The sequence below is a fragment of the Anomaloglossus baeobatrachus genome, chromosome 1 (genome assembly GCF_048569485.1).
Source record: "Anomaloglossus baeobatrachus isolate aAnoBae1 chromosome 1, aAnoBae1.hap1, whole genome shotgun sequence".
Lineage (NCBI taxonomy): Eukaryota > Metazoa > Chordata > Amphibia > Anura > Aromobatidae > Anomaloglossus > Anomaloglossus baeobatrachus.
The window spans coordinates 336,601,573-336,623,948 of record NC_134353.1 but is presented as its reverse complement, the minus strand read 5'-3'; the positions used below and the strand labels follow the sequence as shown (position 1 = coordinate 336,623,948).

Genomic DNA, 22,376 nt, shown 5'->3' with positions numbered 1-22,376 from the left:
GCTGAACGTTCAAGAACTACAAATCAGTTTTTATAAACAGTACTGTCATTGTGCAATGTGCAGTGACTAATTAAATTAAAAATTACAGCTTACATTCGAGTTGAGAAGTTAAGTAGCAGCCAGGTGCTGCTAAGCAAATGCCCTTGATTAATTGTTGATCAGTAAGTGTGACTATAAAAGCAGAAGTTTTGGCAGTTTGCTGGTCTAGAGCATTCAGGCATGAATTAACACAATGCCAAGGAGAAAAAAATGTCAGCAATAACCTTAGCAAGGCAAATGTTGTTGTCCATTAAATTTGGGAACAGTTATATGTCAATTTACAAACGATTTAGAGTATTTAATTTTAAAGTGAAAAAGCAAATTAGCAATCAACAATCAAGACAGTGGACAATCTTCCCAGGAATGGAGAACCCAGGAAAAAACAAAGAGCTACAGCATAGACTTTACAGAAACCTATCTGTACAATTTTGTAAAGAAAGACATGGCTATAACGGCCCAGTTATACTGACTAAATTGAAACCTTTGGTGAGGAAATCCATTTTGCAGTTTCTTTAATCTGTATTTGAAATTGTCTGCTATTTAGATTTTGGAGCACAATGGCTGAACTGTACACTGGTTCTTTTTTTCCTGCCTGTTATTTTCCAGCCCCACCGCCTGCCAGTCTGTGATTCCCTGGCCCCTGCATACGTTTGGTCTGTGAATGACAGATGAGGCAGGTTTTTCACAGACTGATGGCAGGCAGAGGGGTGGGGAATTACAAAACAAAAGCTGGCAAAGGGGTTGAGAATCACAGATCAGAGGCAGGCGGAAGGGCCAGGGATCACAGACAGGGAGGAAAAGACCCAGTGTACATTTAGTCAAGACCCTGTGCTTGGAATCTAATTAGTAGAAAAATTCATATGATGATTAATGAAGAACCATGAAGCAGATTTCTTCCCCAAAAGTATCAATGTAATCATCATTACAGCGCCATTACCGTCATGCCTTTACTTTACATTACAAAGATCTACTGGCAAGTACTCTTTAAGGCTTATTTATAAGCATTGCAAGGAAAAAGCTTCTTCTTTCTCTAAAGATCATGGCTAGAGATGAATGAGCACGAACAGTAAAGTTTGGTGTTCTTACTGAATATAGACTTTATAAAAAAAATCAGTGTTCGAGTTCGGAGTTTGGGTGCTTGACGTATGCTAACCACTCCATCGAGTGTTGGTGTACTCGGTGCTTCGCCCAGTGTAAGCCGTTTGCAGTGTCTCAATGGCTTTCACTGACGGTAAAATGGATGTAGTGTGTACTAAAAAAAAAATGAAAAAATCTCACCTTCCCTTCCTCTGAAATGCTCTGTTTATGACTGGCTGCATGTGGGTGGAGAGCCGAACTGCACAATCATTAACTTTTGGAACCTGAACTTCAATGTGTCCACTCAACTCTAATAATGACAGCAAGGCTAAAGTTTGCAAAGTTGTATCTGAACAAACCACACGTTTTTGGATAGATATAATCAAAATAAAGATGCTTGGACATAATGCCTTTTTCCCCATGGCTGGTTTTAGACAAAATGTGGTCCTGAGCAAACATTAAAAGTGGGACCACAAATGCTAACATACTGCACCATCACACAAACATCTGGGGTGCATTTAGACAAGTTGATTTTAGACCATTAAACAAGTCACAATCAAATATTTTCATTGTGTTATTTGATGTGGTCAGATAATATATACTGATTGCTATTCACTATGTCACACACACACATCAGATTTCTGTCCAGTTAGAAGTTATGGGCACAAGATGGTTCTGCAGGACAGGAGCGGTGCCGAAAAACGACGAAGCTGCCGAAATTTGAGTATATGACAGAGGACAGGGAACTTAAATTTAAAGTGCTGCTCCGGTGCTGAAAAAAATATGCCAGAGTGGTGTTTTAACAGTAGATAATGTGTTTATTGTCAGACATGTTGACGGTCTCCAGTAACAACCAGGAAAATTGTGAATTCAGATCTGGATATACAAATCACAAATCACATAAGTAATGTGATACATTTAAAAGGTTATTTCCATTATTTTTCACAAAGACAGCAAATGCATGTTTTGTTAGAAAATTTGGTTCCAGTAAGGGAAAACCAATCCGTTCATAGACTACATGACTACATCATCCATTATACTTTTAGGGTTTGTCCGTACTGTGTCTGTTTTGGAGAGGACATTTTTCAAGTTTGAGTTTTGAGTTTTTGGGGAAGTTTTGGAAAGTCTGTACTCAGTTTCTATTCCAAAAATGCTTAAGATATTCAAAGAAAAAAAAAAAACACGGTGTAAAGGGCGCTGCTCACAAAGGAGATAGGAGATAAATAGTGAAGATTTATTTGAGCTACAACGCGTTTCAGGGATACAATAAAACAATAATAATTTCCCCCTTCCTCAGGTAGCATAAAGAAAAAAGTGTAGCAGACACTTTGTGAGCAGCGCCCTTTAAGGTACCGTCACACATAACGAGATCGCTAGCGAGATCGCTGCTGAGTCACCGTTTGGTGATGCAGTAGCGATCCCGTTAGCGATCTTGTTATGTGTGACATCTACCAGCGATCAGGCCCCTGCTGTGAGCTCTCTAGTCGTTGCAGAATGGTCTAGGCCATTTTCTTCAAAGGTGATGTCCTGCTGGGCAGGACACATAGCTGTGTTTGACACTGTGTGACAGGGTCACAGTGACTGCTGAGATCGTTATACAGGTCGCTACTGCGACCTGTATTGTTCCTGCATCGCTGGTAAGATCTGACTGTGTGACATCTCACCTGCGATCTCCCAGCGACTTACCAGCGATCCTTATCAGGTCACATCGTTTTCGGTATCGCTGGTAAGTCGTTGTGTGTGACTGGGCCTTTACACCGTGGTTTTTTTGTTTTTTTTTCTTCTTCTTTGAATACCTTATCTCTCCTTTGGGAGTCCACGGGGTGCCGCAGCTCCAGCCTTAGGAGATCTAATTACATTGACTTAAACATCAGATTAGCCTGGCTCTGTGGGAACGGAATTCCTCTTATCTGATCCAGGAGTGAGACGCTGACCCAAACAGGAGGATTGCAGGAGCTCTGAGCACCAGCAGCAGTGAAATCGAAGGCTGCTGTGTGATCATCCTCAGCAGGATCTGTGTCGGCCAGCCAAGGGGTAACCTGGATCTCTCTGTCAGTGCTAACAGACAGTGTTGTACCTGTAGTACAACACTCATAGGTGAGTGGAATTGTTTCATTATTCACCACATAAAGTTTACTCTTACACACAGGAGCGCCCTCTTCTCTCTTTTTTTCTTTCAAAAATGCTTAAGAAAAACTATATGAGCATATCCTTAGATTGCCAGAGTCACAGTTGTGATTTCTATTGCAGCTTTTTTTCCAAGTGAAATAATATTACTGGCAGACTGACATACAATAGCAGATTCTGCCTATTATTTGTGTTTAACAGACTATTATGATTAAATCATTATTTTCCTTTGAGCGGTAGTGCAATCCATGGTTCTCACAATTAAATTAGAGCAAGTGCCCATAAGCATACAAACCTGGAAAGCTAAATTGGCATTTTCATGCATTCCAAATATTTCCGGATCATCAGTTAAGGGCAGATTTTCTATGTAGTCCTTGTAATATTGCAGACTGTCAGCATCTGGGCTGAAATATATACCTATAGAGAGGAAAAACATAGCTCATTAGTTTGTCAGCTCGCTGTTTTAAGTATGAATAAAGATATGGGAAGGAAATAAAGGCCATCAAATAGTGTCTATGTGCTTAGAAATTAAATATGCCAAAGCCCGAGGAAGAAAAATTACTAGAATGCACATACCAATTAGATATAACATAATCTACAAACATTTCAAGAAGAAGTATATGGCTTTTTTACATTACAAACATTTACATTTATTTCATAGGACAGTGAAGGATAGTAATGGTATTATTCTGGACATCCACCAATGTCTGCTTTGCATTACTAAATGTCATATAGTACCGCTCAGCTGTAACACTACAAATTTAATGTGGTTACTTGACCAGTATGAATAATGCATTTATGGAATGAGGCATTTCATTGTACTCATGAAGGCATTTTAGTCACGTGCATCACAGAAGTCATTTGGAGTTTGTAACCCTTCAGGTACTTAATAATTTAATGTATAATGTGTGTTACTACCACAAAAGCTAATTTTGCCTAAAGAACTTACTTAAGAATTAACAAGATGAAAACTTCTCTTAAACTTTAAGGGTTGTTCCAAAAACAAAAGTTATCTCCTATGCCCAGAATAGGGGATAACTTGTTGATGATTGGAAATCTGACTACTGTGAACAAGAGCATTCTTAAAATTGGGGCTAGGTGTCAAACCAGTGAGAGACCAAGTGATCCCAAGATTGGAGCTAGCCACCTTGAGAACAGGGCTCTGCAGTTTCATCTTGAATGGAGGAAAGGTATAGATGTTCCGCCTCTTCTCCATTAATGCCACTGGGGCTGCTGTGTATAGCTTTCAGCCAGTCCCCATAGACAATCAATGGAGCAAAGGTCAAGCATGTGCACCATCGCTACATTCAAAACGGAGCAACAGAGCCCTGTTCTTGAGGAGTCAAGCTCCAATCTTTGGATCACTTGGTCTCCCACTAGTTCGACCCCCAGCTATCAGCAAGTTATAAGCTATCCTACAGATAAGGGATAACTTGTTTTTTGGAATATACCTTTAAAACAGGGACAATACCACATTTTAATAACAATGTAAAAGGACTTTGAGCCTATATTCCACTATAATCTGCTAACACAGGTTCTAACAGGTCTGTCATATATTATTAAGGAGGGCATAATGAATGCAAAAGCTGACAGATATTTTTTAATGCTCCCTCATGCACATGCACACTCTGTTCATCCCGTCTGTGTATGTGTTTCAATAGAGAGAACCGAGTAAAAATATGACCAATTCCTCTCTTCCCCAACATCTTCTGTTGGGTCAGCTATACTAGTTGAAATCAGTGAGTTCAGAAGTCCTTTCTCAAATGTGTATAAAGGGCCTTAAAGAGAACCTGACAGTACAATTTTTCAAGTTAAAGGAATGGCTAGAATGGCCAGAATGGCACTGTTATACAGATCAAAAGGATACCGCAAGTGAAGAAATTCACTTTGTGGGTGTTACTTAAACAGTAATTGAAGTTTTCTTTACAATTTTGGTTCACTATATAGTGTCTTGAAAACGTTTTCATAATCATGAACTTGCAAATAAGCATTAAAATATACACCTTTATTGATATAGACCTAAAAAGAGCAACCTTAATTACTCTAGTACAAACAAGTCAAGCTCATAAAGCCATCACCACCTACGGTGAATATGTGACGCCCTGGGCAACCCAGGGGTCACAGGTCACGCACCAACACATCCCACATCCCAGCTAGGAACACCAAAGCTAACCAAAAATCCTTGTTGCCTTCCTCCAGAGACTGATGATTCACACCAGGGGGTGGGCCAGGCGGTTGGCTCCGCCCACCGAGGAGTTCACAGCTCTGGAGGCGGGAGAAACCAGGCAGATTAGCTCAGGGGGAGCTTGAGTAAACAGCTAAGTGAAGGAAGTAAAGTGGTAAAGGAGGAAAGCAAGAGTGGTGACAGGAAAGAAAGAGAGTGGAAAGCCTGAAGGGTCCAGCTGTGTGCAGGACCGGGTCAGCAAGGTCAGCAACAACGGTGACTGTCCAGAGGGGTGACTGTTCGGGAGTTCCTGGAAGGACCGCGGACGGGTAGTGACCCGGCGGTCTGGAGCAGCGTGCAAAGGACAGTCAGCACCAGGGCAGGGGCCTCTCGGACCCCGGCAAGGCTAGGAGTCGCCATAATTTGCCGAATCCGTCAGTGAAGGGGACGTCGATCCCCCAACAACCAAGTCCCGATTGAAGGCAACAGTCCAACCATTAAGGAGGAACACCGCCACCGCCAAGGCACCAGTTCCTCAGGGCCAGCGTCTGCGGGCAAAGTAGAGCTCCTCCGGTCCAGCTTGAAGCCGGGGAGCGGGTTACCGGTGGGGACCCATCGCTACCAACTTAGAAACATCAGGTGCAGGTCAGAGGGACATCACCGTTACCTACTGGGAGAGCAAGTGCAGCCGTCCGTGGGAACCGTCTTTCCAGCCGTGTGGTTTACCGTAAAACTGTGTCAACGTCTCAGGCTGAGTGAGTACCACAGTGCCGCAAGGCACAGCGCTGCCCCCGCGTCCCTGCGCCCACCAGGCCCTGCATCTCCCATGTCATCACCGGGCCCCGGGATCACCAACCCCTACCCACGGAGGGGCAACACAACACCTGGCTGCTCCGCATCACCATCCCAGGGATCCCCATATTGAGCAGCGGTGGTGAAATCACCACAACCGTGGGTGGCGTCACGGACAATAAACTATCCCCACACCCAACAACCCCCCTTTCACTCACAGGCGAGGAGTGCCGCTCGAGAACCCCCGGGATCCGGCCCACAGCTCGAGCCACCACTGAGCAGCAGCCGCCGGACCCGAGCAGAAGGGGTGAGCGTAGTGTGCTGACACCCTCCTCCCCGCCCGCGACAAATACACCATGGCCACTTGAGTCAGCCTAATAAAGGACAAAGAAATAATGAATACCTAAAAAACAAATCAATGTGCACTCATATTCCTGACAGTGGTCAGTCATAAATAGACATTAATACACAATAGATTTTCCAGGTATTAAAATAGGAATGGTCTCACCCAGTCCCTTTTCATATGAGGTCATGCAGTCTCTCCATCCCAGTCAGTAGAGTCGTCCACCATATACTAACCCTACTACTCTTTGGGTTCAAAAAATAAGAAATAACTGCTGCCCCGGACTTCCGTCCTAACAAGGACGGACCACATCTAAGGTCTCAAGCTGGACCCCTACGCTGACATCCCGACGCGTTTCGTCATTAAGACTCCTCAGGGGACACAATAATTGTCAGTCAGGTCCTTGTTGCCAGCCCTCACAAAACCATAGTGTCAGAGATTCTGGCGTGGCCAAAACTGGGGTCATTATTATATGAGTCATATAATTGCTCCAATCAGGAGGTACAGCTCACCTGATCTTTATTTAGTAAGGATTATGTGGATCCTGCCATGTGGGTTTAGTTCAGCATGTGTGGTTATATTTCCTGGATAATGTCATGTGCGTTCCACAGAGGTAACGCCCATGATACCCGGAAGTGCAAATCAACACCTCAGTAAATGTGCCACTAAATCCCACTCCTTCCGGCGTGCGTTTCACCTATAAAGGTCTAAACCGTGATCGGAGGTGCACATCAGGAAATCCCCCCGCGTCACCTCCGGCCGGTCCCATTAATCACCCGAAGAGGGGAAACACATCCTGCACGTACCGGCACTGGAGAAAAGGGACTTCCCGTCACCTAGAACCATGTGACCGGAAGTGTGCGTCAGAGCTGCAGCGCGCATCACTTCCTACCATGCGTGCCAATCATAGAGGCTGATGGTAAATCTACCTGAGCTGCAAGGATCCACATCTCATGAGCCTGCCCACAGGAGCACTATTGCTCATATACTCCACAAATCTGGCCTTAATGGAAGAGTGGCAAGAAAAGACATTTTTGAAAGCAAACCAGGAGAAGTCCCATTTACAGCTGGCAAAAAACAAATAAGGGGACACAGCTAGCATGTGGAAGAAGGTGCTCTGGTCAGAAGAGAACAAAGTCAAACCTTTTGGGTTAAATAGAACACAGTATGTGTGGTAGAACGCTAACACTGCACATCACCCTGAAAATGTCATTCCCACTGTCAAACATGGTGGCAACTTCATGCTGTGGGGAATATTATTTTAAGCAGGGACAGGGAAGCTGGCCAGACCTGATGAGAACATGGATGGAGATGGATGGAGCTAAATACCCGGCAATCCTGGAGGAAAACTGGTTGGAGACTGCAATAGACTTGAGACTGGGTTTTAGGTTCATCTTTCTGCAAGACAATGAGCCTAAACATACTGCCAGAGCTACAATGGAATAGTTTGATCAAAGCATATTCATGTGTCTGACGGGCCCAGTCAAAGTCAAAACCTAAATCACATTGAGAATCTGTGGCAAGACTTAAAAAATTCTGTCCTCAGACGTTCTCCATCCAATCTAACTGAGCTAGCGCTAGTTTGCAAAAAAGATGAGCAAAAATGTCAGCCTCTACATGTGCAAACCTAGTAGAGACATAACCAAAAAAATTTAGCAGTAATTGCAGCAAAAAGTGGTCCTACATAGTTTTAATTCAGGGATGCTGAATACAAATGTGATGCCCTGGCCTATCAGGACGTCATAGGGTATTGTGCAATCTGCCCTTCTGTGCAATATCCACCTCCTCCTTGGTTACGGGTTCCCAACAATTGGTGTTGCCAAGAACAGCTAATCAAAATCCTAGGAACACTCTGTACCACACCCACCAGACACACCAGTAGACGGCCTGAGTGGAATAGGGTCGCCCACTTAGGGGGTTGGTTCAGGGGAGGTCAGGAGTGTCAGGAGACAGACAGTCAGAAAGTGAAGTAGCTCTCAGAGAGAGAGGAGGCCAGGAGCTGGGCTCCTTGGAACTACTAGGTAGCAGGCGTTGGTCTGGGTCTGGTAGGAGCTGGAACCCCGGTCGCAAGGGATCGTGACAAGGGGCACGGACTGTCGAGGAGGACAGCCGGCGGCCTTGTGCCATCACCGGGCAGGGTCCAGGGCACGATGGGGTAGGTGGACCCTAGGTCAGGGAGTAGATTCAGGCATCCTGACAATTTACCCGACGATGATGGAGCCTTCAAGATCCGTTCTCCACCTGCTCCAAAATTGGGGTACTAGCGCAACGAGGGCGATAGGACTTTCCACTACACGGTCCAGAAAATCCCAAGCGTGAACCCTGAGAGTAAGCTCCTTCAGTTAGCCACACTGAGGAGCGGGACCCGATTAGTTTCAGGCTAAAGGGACCAACTAGAAGACAAGGTGCCACGGAAAAGGTCACAGACTAACAGGCAACACCCAGGCGTGCTCCCCCCAAGCGTCAGCGGTGTCCAGAACTTTTGGTTTACTACAGTTGTCGGTGTCAGCGTTATTGGACTGAGTGAGTACGCAAGTGACCCTTACCTCCCCAACGGCACCTCCCAACCACCATCACAGATTCCCGGGGCAGCCCCCCCTACCCGTGGAGGGGTTAAACACCTAGCTGCCCGCACCATCGCCACCGGGTACTCCCACCTGCAGAGGTGGGACTCCACCTTACCACACACCACGGGTGGTGTCACGAATTTTCCATTCCATCCCCTGTACATAACCCCCCTTTGTTGGAGGAGCCGCACGACCCCCAGATCCGGAGTCCTCTCGAGCCACCGCGGATCTGGATCCGAGCAGCTCGGCTGCTGACATGGGGGCGATACACAAACTCAAGCCACAATTTTCAAAATTAGATATTTGAAATATTTAGGAAACCATTTATCATTGTCCTTTACTTTGTTTTGGTATATCACATAAAATTCCTAGAAAATAATTTAAATCTGTTTGGGTAATGTGGAAATACATGGAAAAGTTCTCTGAGTATGGATATGTTTTCAAAGCAATGTAAATCTGTTGACTAAAGGCTACTTTACACACTGCGATATCGGGCGCGATGTCGTCGTATGTGCGGCACGCCCTGTTCGTTAGTGCGATGTGTGTTCATCGCTGTGTGTCCATGTTTTAGTCGTGTGCTTACGGTCACATGTCACAATCTCTTTTATAGTCACCTTCCAAGCTATCTCGTTTCCCGATGTGATGATGAACATTAGCATCGTTGTGTAGCGGTCTCACCGCATGGATTTCCAAGTGTCATGGCGATATGGGCGTTGTTTCCCCACACAAAGTGCATCTTGATGTAGTTGAATTGTAAACTCGCTACACCCCTTCTTGCCTCGACTCATTTGTGTAATCAGCGCTATTGATTTTCATTGGATGTTGGTAGTATAAATGTGCGCAGATGCGTGTTCATTCTTGCAGCTGTTGTCTACCCATTTGCGTTTGTCCTCGCACAAGTGATTTTTGAAAACAACTGTCATCTGGACTTGAGAATCTTTGCAGCAAGGTATGTGTTATAGTATTTTCTCACTATATTTTTTTTTATAAATTTTTTTTTTTTTTTGCAATTTTTTAAATCAGTGTTTGTACTGATTTATCTCCAATTAAATGTTTTCCAGCTGTATATGTGTTATAGTATTAACTCTATTGATTTTTTTTTTTTTTTTTGTTTTTTTTTTTTTTTTTTAAATATGTTAAATCAGTGTTTATACTGATTTATCTCCTATTTAATGTTTTCCAGATGTGTACTAATAAGGAGGAATTCCTACGTGAATTCATAGAGGTGTACCAGACGCAAACACCCTTATGGAAAATAAAATCCCCCGAGTACAGTAATAGGCAACTTAAAAAGGATGCGTACCTTAAAATGATTGTAATATATGACAAATACCATCCTAATCAAAAAGGTACCGAGGATCTCGTGAAAAGAAAAATACAGGCAATACGCACAGTTTATAAGAAAGAACTGAACAAAATAGAGGAATCCAAACGTTCTGGTGCTGGCACTGGTGATGTCTACGTCCCAACGCTCTGGTATTTTGATTTATTGAATTTCACAAGGGACCAGGAGCTTCACAGGCCATCAACCAGTAGCCTCAATATTGGTGGTGATATTCCCCCAGATGCTAACAATGAAGTGACTATATCTGAGGTATAATTTTTATTATTGTCCTAATTTGTCATAAACAATGTTTTTTTTTTTTTTCATTATGATGAAATGAATATTTGTATACTTTTCAAGATATATGTAAAAGTATTCAAATGTTGTATTTAAAAAATATATTTTAATGAAAATTTTATTTATTCATGTTTTTTTTGTATTGCAGGAGCCAACAACAAGTCAACAATCATCATCAGAACACCTAATGGAAACTCCTGCTAGCCAATTAACCAATGTGGATTTGGTTGAGGCAGGCCCATCCAATGTGTTATACACACAAAGTTGGCAAAGGAAAAAAAAAAACCATCCCTGCAAACACTACTACTGCTGTAACCAAACTGATGGGAGTGGCACAAAACATCCTAGACCAGCACAACAGACCACCCCTTTCTGGTATTGCTATGTTCGTGGATGATGAAATGCGTGAACTTACCCCAGACCAAAAATACATTGCCCAATGTTTAATCCAGGATGTCTTACGTTTGGCAAGAGCTAAAAAACTAACAGACTCATCCTATGTTGCCATTGGCGAGGTTCCTCATCCTGTTGATCCTGTAGATCCTGTTGATCCTGTTGATCCTGTTGATACTGTTGATCCTGTTGATACTGTTGATCCTGTTGATACTGTTGATCCTGTTGATGCCCCTGAAAATCCTCAAGCTGCAGCAGAGCCATCAAGACAACCACTTCGAAAGGGTGGTGTGCGTGGCCGTAGGTCACGCATGAGTTTGGTTAACAAACGCAAAAAGAAGTAGTTTATAATATTTAATATTTTTTATATTTTTTATTTTTTTTATATTTTTTTATTATTGTATTCCTTCTGTTGCCTGATATTTCGTGCATATTTGTGAAAAATAACAAATGTGTAACTATTCCACAGACAATAAACCTGCCATATGAAATAATGTATTTTTCGATTCTATTACGCACATTTGTTATAAAATTTTTATTAATTTTTATTTTACTTTAGAATCATTTAGGAACTTGTATAATTTTTTATTTTTAAAATATTTTTAAGTTTAAATATTCTTTTAAAAACCTTTCTACATACATGTTAAACATAGAAAAATCCTAAACAAACATCATTTATTTATGACGTTGATTAATATATTTATGGATTAGGGCATCATGCGCCGCAGAGGCTTCTTTTAGTCGGTTTGCAGACACATAAATATCATATAGTGTTACTATTTCTGGGAAAAAACAAAAACAAATGTCAGTATTTGGTATATATTGTAGCGTCTGGTTTTAAAAAAAAATTACAAAAAAAAAAAAAAACATGGACCATTATGTTGTACACTCATGAAACTTACCATTACTGACAACTTGTTCTTCACGTTCATCTCCGGATGATGCGCTCATGTCCCAACCTGATCCTTTCCCACCTAATTTCAACATAAGTTAATTTTGTTAGAGTTTTATCCATCTAGCAAAATATTTACCACTGTACTAACTTTGGCAAACCACATCATTACCATTGTCCTCCATATTCTCTTCTGACATTACATCAGCATCAGCATGTCCTGATGATGGTGAAATAACATCATAATCAAGGCTGTCTGCTTCCTCATTTAAAATGTGTAGGCTATTTTCACGGTTGGAATCCATGCTTGGAGCCAGCTGCTGTACAACATTTTCTTCATTATTGTTAGTGGCCTGGCTTGACTCATTATTCAAGGAATTTACATCTGTTAACATTAAATAAAAAAAATAAATAATTAAACAAAAAAAAAAAAAGAAATAATGTGATTTTTTGATATAAAAAATCACAGCAGACCGTTAATGATTTTAAAAACAACAACTGTTATGTTTTTATATTATAAATCACATATATATATTATGTATGGATGAAAATATTATCTTACCAGCTATCACTACCAGGTCACTTCGAATTTCTTCTATTCTCTCCTTATCCCTGTACTTTAAATCAGCCCATTTCTTCAGTACCTGCGTTGATGTGCGTCTGATATGAAATTTACGGTACAGGCCCCTGCATATTTTTTTAACAACACTTCTTTTATGTCCCATAGGACGTTGATATGTCTTTGCACATATATAGTCCAGTGCATCCATCCTTTTCACCAAGTATTGGACCTCCCCTTGGCCCCAGACCTTTGCACGTTTGTTGGTTGACATTTTCTCTTTCAGTTTCGCTTTAGATCAGCAGGTACACAGTGTGGCGTGTCACATGGTCCTTTAGACGTTTGGACGTCATGACGTTTCTTTATTGATATGTTAACAAACTGAACATTGTATGTCGCCGTAATGTACATTAATAATACTTATGTGCTCATTTTTGTATGCGCAAATGGGAATTTTTTTTTTTTTCTGTTTTTTATTTTTTTTTTCTGTTGGTTGTTTAGTTTTTATAAAAAAATTTCTGTGTTTAATATTTTATTTAAGGAAATGTGGCGTATATTGTTTTAATCATAATGTTTTATGTCATGTAAATAACAAACATATTAATAAATGTTAATTATCATACGAGAGAAATGATTGACAGAATGCTTGTAATGCTTAATTCGTTTTTTATAGTTTTTTGGTAATATTTAAATTAATATGTTTTCCTAAAGAAATATTTTGTTTACAATCATACATTCATTTGTGAAGATTATAAATGTTTTCACAATAAAAAAAAACCAATATTCACAATGTTGTATTAAGTAACATCAAACAATTTACTTTCATAACACAATAAACATTTTTCCACTCAAAATCATAATCTTTACACCCTTAAGGCAATTTGTTTTAAAAAAAAAACATTTTCAAAAATATGACTTACATTATTTAAACACAACCATGCAATATCATGTTTAATGAGCACCTAAACTCATTAATTAATTATAAACATGCTGCCATGACACAGCCCCTGGGCCATTAAAAAAATTACAATAATTGGTTCTGTTTTCCATTGCATCCATCATACTACGTGTCAGGGGTGGCTGTGGCAAAAGATTATCCAGTGGGTTAACTTGCTGACGCCATGCCCCAAGCTCAACAACACCATTACTTTGATTTTCTACATCAACAAAGCCAGGTGGAACATATTCAAGACCATCTCTTTTTCTGAGAAAATTATGCAAATAACAGCATGCAAGCACAACATTGTCAATGGATTCAAGTTTTAAGTTGATTGGCATGGAAAAGATACGAAATCTACTGCTTAAGATGCCAAAAGCATTCTCAACAACTCTTCTGGCTCTGCATAGACGATAATTAAAAATGCGTCTTTCTACATTCAAGCCTGTAAGTGGATATGGCCGTAACAAATTACGTTGTAATGGAAAGGCCTCGTCCGCCAAAAAAACAAAATTTAAATTTCCAATGGTATTTTGGTTATTGGGTAATTGGAGTTGATTTTGTTTTAGCCGTAATGCAAACTCCGTATGTTCAAATACCCCACCATCCGAAACTCGCCCATTCATGCCGATATCAATGTACAGAAAATCATAAGTGGCGTTGACAACCGCCATAAGGATAATGCTGTGGTAGCCCTTGTAGTTGTAATAATATGAGCCAGAATTATGTGGCTGCATTATCCTTATGTGTTTGCCGTCAATTGCGCCACCACAATTAGGGAATTGCCATAATAGGTTGAATGTATTTGCAATTTTGTCCCAATCACTAGGACTATTTGGCAAATGCATGTAGTCATGTAAAGCATGTGCTATTGCCAAACATGTCTCTGGAATTAATGAGCTAAGTAGAGAGCGGGACACTGCTGATGAATACTGAAGGTCAGTCAAACTGCGTCCTGTAGCCAAGAATCGAAGAGTCACCCCCAAACGCTCGTCTACAGGTACTGCCTGACGCATTACGGTATTATTGCGCATGATATAAGGGCGGACTTTCTCTAAAAGGTATGAGAACGAGCTTTCCGACATGCGTAAGTAGTTTCTAAAGTCATGTGGGTTATGCTCTTGTAGGTCTCTTACAAGGTGCATGTGTGTATAGCGTTGTCTCTCTAGTAGCCATTTGCGTGCCCAAATTCGTCTTTTTCTAGTTCTGCATCGCATGTCATGATCCTCGGCAAGTGCAAGGGCTCCTCCGGCTACAAGCATGGCAGCTATGACGGCATTTTCAGGCTCACTACGCATATTTAGCCTGTATAACAGAGAATAATTTTGTAAATGTTTTGGTCTTTTTTTTTTTTTTTAAATAAGAAACCATTTTTTTTGGGTCTGACAATATAAACATTTAACAAATATGAATCTTATTCTTATTGGTCACAGTCATGTTTGACGTCTTTTAAACTTTAAAGTTTGGATGCCTGCAATCTTGAATAACATACAATAATGGATAATATAATATATCTAACTGTAATGTATTAAATAAACACCAATACAGTCATGATATAGGCTATTTACTAAATTATGATAAACCCAATTTAATACTACAAACATATGTAAATGTTATAATACAAAGGAAGACATAAATTAAAAAAAAAAACCCACATTTTCAACAATTATTGAGAAACAATAAAAAAAAAAAAAAAAATAAAAAAAAAAAAAGAAAAAATAAACTCACATGCGAAGTTTATCTCACGGACGAATGACGCCAAACTATACGCCGGACACGGAGGCAGCAGGACACGTCGAAAACCTACGAAATGAACCTAGGAAATGAACCCACCAAATGGATAAACGCAAAAAGGATGCTAGCGTATTATATATATTATGCTCCAATCATGGAGCAGATGCGTTAGCAAATAGGAAACAAGTAGGCGTATTGAACATTTAAACCACCATACACGCCCGTATCGATGATGACGCAAGAGGCAACAATTTTTTAAGTCGCTGTAGTAGTGTCACACGTAACGTAAAGTATGTTGAAAGGAACGAGCAACGATAGTTACAAAGAAATAACAACGATTTTTGGGAATTAGGACCCGTGTAGCCGATTAGCGATAAATCACGCTTTTGCGACGATTTTACATCGCTGAACGCTGTTACACAAAGCTATATCGCTAACGATTGCGGAAGTGCGTCACCAAAACCGTGACCCCAACGACAAAACTCCGGCGATATCGCAGTGTGTAAAGCCCGCTTAACTTGTCTTTTTAACTAATGTTCCTATTAGGAAATGACCACTGATACCCATGCTACCTATTTTTCTCCCTTTTTATTCATAATCAACATTTGTCTGCAGGTTGGTTGAAGTCTAGGTCCTGACACTTTAAACAATAATGCAATAGACCCCCTAAGAAGTGCGTGTGAGAAGAGCACATAGTTCCTACCTGAGGCACAAAGAGCAGAATATAGATTCACTAGTAAGTAGTGATGGCTGTGCCTGCAGATACCCAGATTCGGCAGGTCCAACTGGGTTTAAAAAAAACTCCCGTTATGGCCTGGAATTGATCCTAAATATCTGCCCGGATGCCGGGCCCCACATAAGTCTATGGTGGTAGAAGGGATAGGGGGACTAGAGCAAGCACGTCACACTTACCAGTCTTCGGTACGGCTGTAAAGCTACACCCGAGACCACTCATTATCCTTCATACATCTTCATGGGCTTCCCCCGCCCAACGGCAGTCCCAATGTCTCTGATTGTTTGCAGTCAGATGCGCCCCCACCCTGTGTGACACATAGATGCAGTGTGCATTTCTATATATGAGCGCCCTGGAAGTAGTATTACAACTGCGTGGGACAGTGGTAAGTATAACGATCCTGCTTTTCCAAGTTGCTGGATCCGGATAGGTACCCGGAGTTCCCTTAGAAATGTCTTCACCCAAATGCTCATTGTCTAATCCAGTAATCCAGCATTGAGTTCACCTCGGATGAGTTCATAGAGTTCACCTAAGGTGAGTAAACCAAATTAAATTACTTTGCCTGAGGTCAAGGCTGGGTTATGTGGGAAGCTCTAGCTGACGTCACTGCTCACACCTGTGGCTCTGTCAATGTGTGCCTGATGCTGTAGTGAGCGTTTTCTAATGTGACCACGCACTGCGACCTCAGATGTAGCAGAGCCTAGCCATTGTGGGACCTTGTGTGGCTTACACCAGACTTGCAGAGGTGTTTTGGGGGTTAATAAATTGGAGAACGAGAGAGGGTTTTTTTTTTTTTTTAAATAAAGGATTTTTCTGTGTTTTGCATTTTTCTTTTTACTTACAGGGTTAGTAATGGGGGTCTCATAGACCCCCTCCCCAATACTAACCATGAGCTTCATGGAAGCTATGATTTTTTGACAAATCACAGCTATCATTAACCCCTTATATTACCCTGATAGCCTAAAAATAGCAGCCTGCACCCACCCCAGAATTGTCGCATGCATTAGATGCGACAATTCCAGCACTTTATTTTGCTCATCCTGATTGCTTTGGTGCGGTGGCAGAGAATACCAGCCCTGAGCTGTCTGCTTTCAGTTGGCTGGGTATCAAAATTGTCAGTGGGATGCACACAGTCTTTAAAAATGATTTATTTAAATAATTTTAAAAATGCCACATGAAGTCCCTCATATTTTGAAACACAGCCAAAATAACGCACACAACTGGAGGAAGTAGCTTTCTTTATCTGCGCTGGGTATCAATATGTGGGCGATTCTATGCCATTTTTTCCAATTAATTATTTCATTTTACACTCCACAACTAATCACAGATGCCAGCAGTCTGACTGAAACCAGTCATAGTCACTGTCACCGAGGGTGGGCAGACGAAGTAGTGAATATGCATGAGAGCTTATGAGCGGACTTGGAAGCGGTGTACAGTAACATGGGTTCTGGGGTCCGTACAAGGACACTAGGTGTCTGGTATGGATCCTGAACGTTACAGTTCGATTTCGCCCATCATTAGTCCTTATAAATGCCAATAGTAGATAATAAAAATACCATTTTGCTCTTTTTTATGCCTTTCTAGGTGAGTGATATTTTGTTGACCATTCCAAATAAAGTTTCACACATTATTGTTAAGATTTCTTTCAAAATTATTGTAACAATCAGTGTTCAGAACATGAGTAAGATATGCTGTCAAAATGCGTAGTTTTGAGACGCTTGATATGCTAAAGCTGTATGTCTCCTGATTTTAAATATTTAAATAAAGAAAGAATTTGTTAATGCACCTTGGAGGACCGAGCTGGATTTTTCCTTTTTTGGATTCCAGAATAAATACACTGAATGTCAAGATTGCACAAAAAACCCTAAAATTTATCATACATTAAAACTGAGCGTGGATGTAACCTGAGCCACATATACATTTACATCCCAGATGCTGTTTTAGCACTGGCACCTTCAGAAACTTGCAGTGAATGACATTGTAAAAGGACAAGTCAGAATAAGTCTGAAAACATTCCTTATCGGTAATCTGTCAGTAAGATCAACCCTCCTAAGCCTTCTATATGGGCATGAACGACATGGACTCTTGAATAAAATAATTCTGTGATACCTATGATCCAATGTCTTGTTCCAGATAAATCTATGTTTTTCTTAATATGTAAATATGGTTTTAAATCACTGACCAGGACATATATCTCACATGAAGACTAAAGGGGGTTTTACACGGTAGCGATATCGCTAGCAATTTGTAGCGATAGCAAGCGTGTAAGTACCCGCCCCCGTCGCGCATGCGATTGTTTGTGATCGCTGCCGTAGCAAACATTATCGCTACGGTAGCGTCACACGCACTTACCTGGTCGTCGTCGTCGCTGTGACTGCCGAACAATCCCTCCTTCAAGGGGGAGGGACGTTCGGCATCACAGCGACGTCACCGCAATGTCACACAGCGGCCGGCCAATCAAAGCGGAGGCATGGAGATGAGCAGGACGTAACATCCCGCCCACCTCTTTCTTCCGCATTGTGGCCGGCGGCAGGTAAGGAGACGTTCCTCGTTCCTCCGGTGTCACACATAGCGATGTGTGCTGCCGCATGATCGGTGAACCACCTGGATAAACAACCCTTACCGATTTTTGAGTTTGGGACGACCTCTCCATGGTGAACGATTTTCACCATTTTTGAGGTCGCTTAAGGTCGCTGGTCAGTGTCACACGCTGCGATATCATTAATGACGCCGGATGTGCGTCACTAACAACGTGACCCGACGATCAAACATTAATGATATCGTAGCGTGTAAAGCCCCCTTAACTCCTAATCTCATTTTAGATTAAATTAAATTAACCCCTTCACAATCTAGGACATATATATACGTACTAGATCGCCTCCTTCCGGATCCCGCCGGATCCCACAGCAAGCCTGCAGTCATCTCTGCACGTCTGTGGATCTGATGTGCCCTTCAGTTTAGAAATTCTTCTGTAAGCAGTATGTTTTGTTATAGTAAGGTTGTGAAGGCCTTGAAACAGCTCACTGGTTTTACAAATCATGAGATGCTTCTTGTGTGTCATCTTGGTAATGAAACCCTTTTTGTAGGTCATCAGTTGAACCATCTCTTATTATTTATCAGTAAATGGCAACATTTCTTTCTAGATACTGATAGATTTCAGCTGGTTTCATGACTTTCCATGGATTTTTGCACCTCTCTCTCTTCTTTTGTTCAATACTTTTCCCTGTGTCATTTCTGATTATTACACATAATTTAATTTCTGGACATCTATATTTAAATTTCTTTGCCTGCATTCATTGGATGGGTTATTACCGACATCTAGTGAAAAATTAATGTAAATATCACTTTTAGAAATATTTTGACTTAGAAAATTATTGTGTTTAATTCTTATTTTACCCGCTGTATATACACACAATTGCTGTATTATGTAGGGACTGTACGGAAAGGTTATCATATACAGTATATCTACAATATAAACGTTTCATGCAGTGCCTACACAATACAGCAATTGTCAGTGATGTACGATGCCTGAATAACACCGCCATACAATATCCAATTAATAACAGCATAAGTCTGCAAAGGTAAAATAGTTTGAAAAGTAGATGATTTTTATATACTTTCAATCACGGAAACCAGTACAAATATTGAAAAAATTCCATCAGATAGTTTTTCACAAATACTGACATCATAAACTTTTTATGCACCATACATTGACCCCTTTGGGTGACCTTTGATGGATGACTTTGGTGTCATTAGATTGGTTAGAAATTAATGGACTTTCTGCTGTGCTTGGTTGCTGTTCAGCAGAGAATATTTTTTTAACCCAGCTTCCAAAGATTGAATATAGTATCCAATCATAGCATATGTTTAATTTTACTTCAGCAGTGGAAAAAATAAAAGCTGCGCTGTAATTGCATCATAATAAGAGTGTGTTGGTGTGCTTACATTTGTTTTCAGTATTTATCGGCCATGGTAGATTAAAGCCTGCTTTACACGTTGCAATTTCGCATACGATCTCGTATGCAATTTGCAACGCCCCCATCGTATATGCAGCACGTTCAATTTGTTGAACGTGCCGCACATACGAGTAACCCCCCATCACACATACTTACCCGTCCATACGACCTCGATGTGGGCGGCGAACGTCCACTTCCTGGAGTGGGAGGGATGTTCAGCGTCACATCGACGTCACGCGGCAGCCGGCCAATAGATGCGGATTGGCGGAGCTGAGCGGGACGTAAACATCCCGCCCACCTCCTTCCTTCCGCATAGCTGGCCAGGAGCCGCAGGAGGCAGGTAAAATCTGTTCATCGTTCCCAGGGTGTCACACGCTGCGATGTGTGCTACCCCGGTTACGATGAACAATCTGATGTGCAATTCTAGAGAAAGGTACGATGTGTATGCGATGAACGTTTTACCGTTCAATCGCAATCGCACGTAGCTGTCACACACTGCAATGTACCTTACAATGCCAGATGTGCGTCACTTACGACGTGAACCCGCCGACACATTGTAAGATATATTGCAGCGTGTAAAGCGGGCTTAAGATTCTGTTTCTTACAATGTGATCAAAATGGCTACAAGGGAGTGTCATAGTTCACTCCGTTAACTTTTTCTATGTTTGCCATTGTTTGTAGTGAAGAATCAACGAAGAAACATTATGGAGTTCTTTATAAAAATTTATTAGGCATACTTTGGTGTAAAACTAGGTGATCAGGACAAGTCGTGGGTTCCAAATGTAGTGTGTTCTGTTTGTGTAGAAGAACTACGACAGTGGTCTATAGGGAAGAAAGAGAGCTTTCATTTTGGTGTGCCTATGATCTGGCGGTAACAGCAATATCATAGTGATGACTGCTACTTTTGTACATGCAACGTGGAGGGATTCAAATCTAAAAATAAGAAGGAAATTAGATGACAGATCTCCCGTCAGCGATTTGCCCTGTGCCTCATGGTTCAGGGATACCTGTCCCTTTACCTCTGGAGAAACTTAAAGATACACCTGATTCAGAAGATTCAGAACATGAAGAGAAGGAATATGACAAAGACTTTCATGCTAGTGCCAATTAGCCACAGCTTTTTTCACAGCTCAAATTAAAATGACTGAGTCAGGGACTTGGGCCTTCCTAAACATTTTGTAGACCTTTTAGGTTCTAGACTATGGGAAAAGATCCTGCTAGCTTCTGGTACAGAAGCAAAGAAAAGGATTTCCTTCCATAGTTTTCTCAAGATGGTGCTCTAGTGTATTGCAGCAATGTTCCTGCGCTGATGGAAAAATTTCCCATTGAGTACATTGTGAGCAAGTAGAGGCTTTTTATTGAGTCATCCAAAAAAAGTTAGAAAGCTGTGATACTGCACAATGGCAGCAAGTATGCTTCTGTGCCTGTAGAAAATTCTGTGCACTTAAAGAAAAACTATGAGAATTTATACCTTATACTCACAAATCTTAATTATGAGGATCAAGGATGGTCAATACGTGATGATCTGAAAGTTCTCTCTTTACTCCTTGGGAGGCAAGGAGGATACACAAAGTACCCATGCTTTTTATGTGAATGGCACAGCCGGGATAGGACTCATCACTGAAGCCAAAAAAGTTGGCCATCGAGAACATCTTTGCAACCTGGACTCAAGAACATAGTTGCAGAAAATTTAGTTGATCCAACTAAAGTTGTCCAGCCGCCACCCCCCATTAAGCTTGGAAGGATGAATCATTTTGTGAAACCCCTACCGAACAAAGGAGAGACTTATAAGTAGAGTTGAGCGCGGTTCGTGGTTCGAGGTTCTCCAGTTCTAGGCTCGAGTGATTTTGGGGCCTGTTCTAGATCGAACTAGAACTCGAGCTTTTTGCAAAAGCTCGATAGTTCTAGAAACGTTCGAGAACGGTTCTAGCAGCAAAAAACCAGCTAAATCCTAGCTTGGTTTCTGCTGTAATAGTGTAAGTCACTCTGTGAATCACACTATTATGACATTTCAGTGTATAGTGTGCGTGAACAGCGCCTTCAGATCACTGCTGTTTCTATAATGGCGATCGCCATTTTTTTTTCCTTGTCTTCCTTCCCTAAGCGCGCGCGTGTAGCGGGGCGGGCCAGCATGTCAGCCAATCCCAGACACACACACAGCTAAGTGGACTTTTAGCCAGAGAAGCAACGGCATGTGTGATAGGATGTCCATGTCACATGTCCCTGCATTATAAAACCGGACATTTTCCTCCAGGACGCCATTATCTCTTCTGCGTCTTTGGTGTCAGACATCACTGTCGCAGCTCCGTCCTTTGTCCTATCGCTGATACAGCTGTATGCGCTCCATACACAGTGCTGGACAGCTTAGGGAGAGCACTTTCTAGCAGTCCTTTTAAGGGCTCAAACCGGCAGGGTCAGAGTTAAGGTGACAGGTCCTGAAAA

The 22,376-nt window shown here is 41.5% G+C and overlaps 1 protein-coding gene across 1 annotated transcript in view; it reads right to left on the bottom strand.

The window, feature by feature from the left end:
- Positions 1-22,376, bottom strand: part of DNAH6 (dynein axonemal heavy chain 6) — a 596,499-nt gene that overhangs the window by 54,322 nt on the left and 519,801 nt on the right. The window contains exon 70 of the mRNA XM_075352201.1: positions 3,539-3,660. Within this exon, the coding sequence (XP_075208316.1) occupies positions 3,539-3,660 (122 nt within the window). The remainder of the gene's footprint in view (positions 1-3,538; positions 3,661-22,376) is intronic.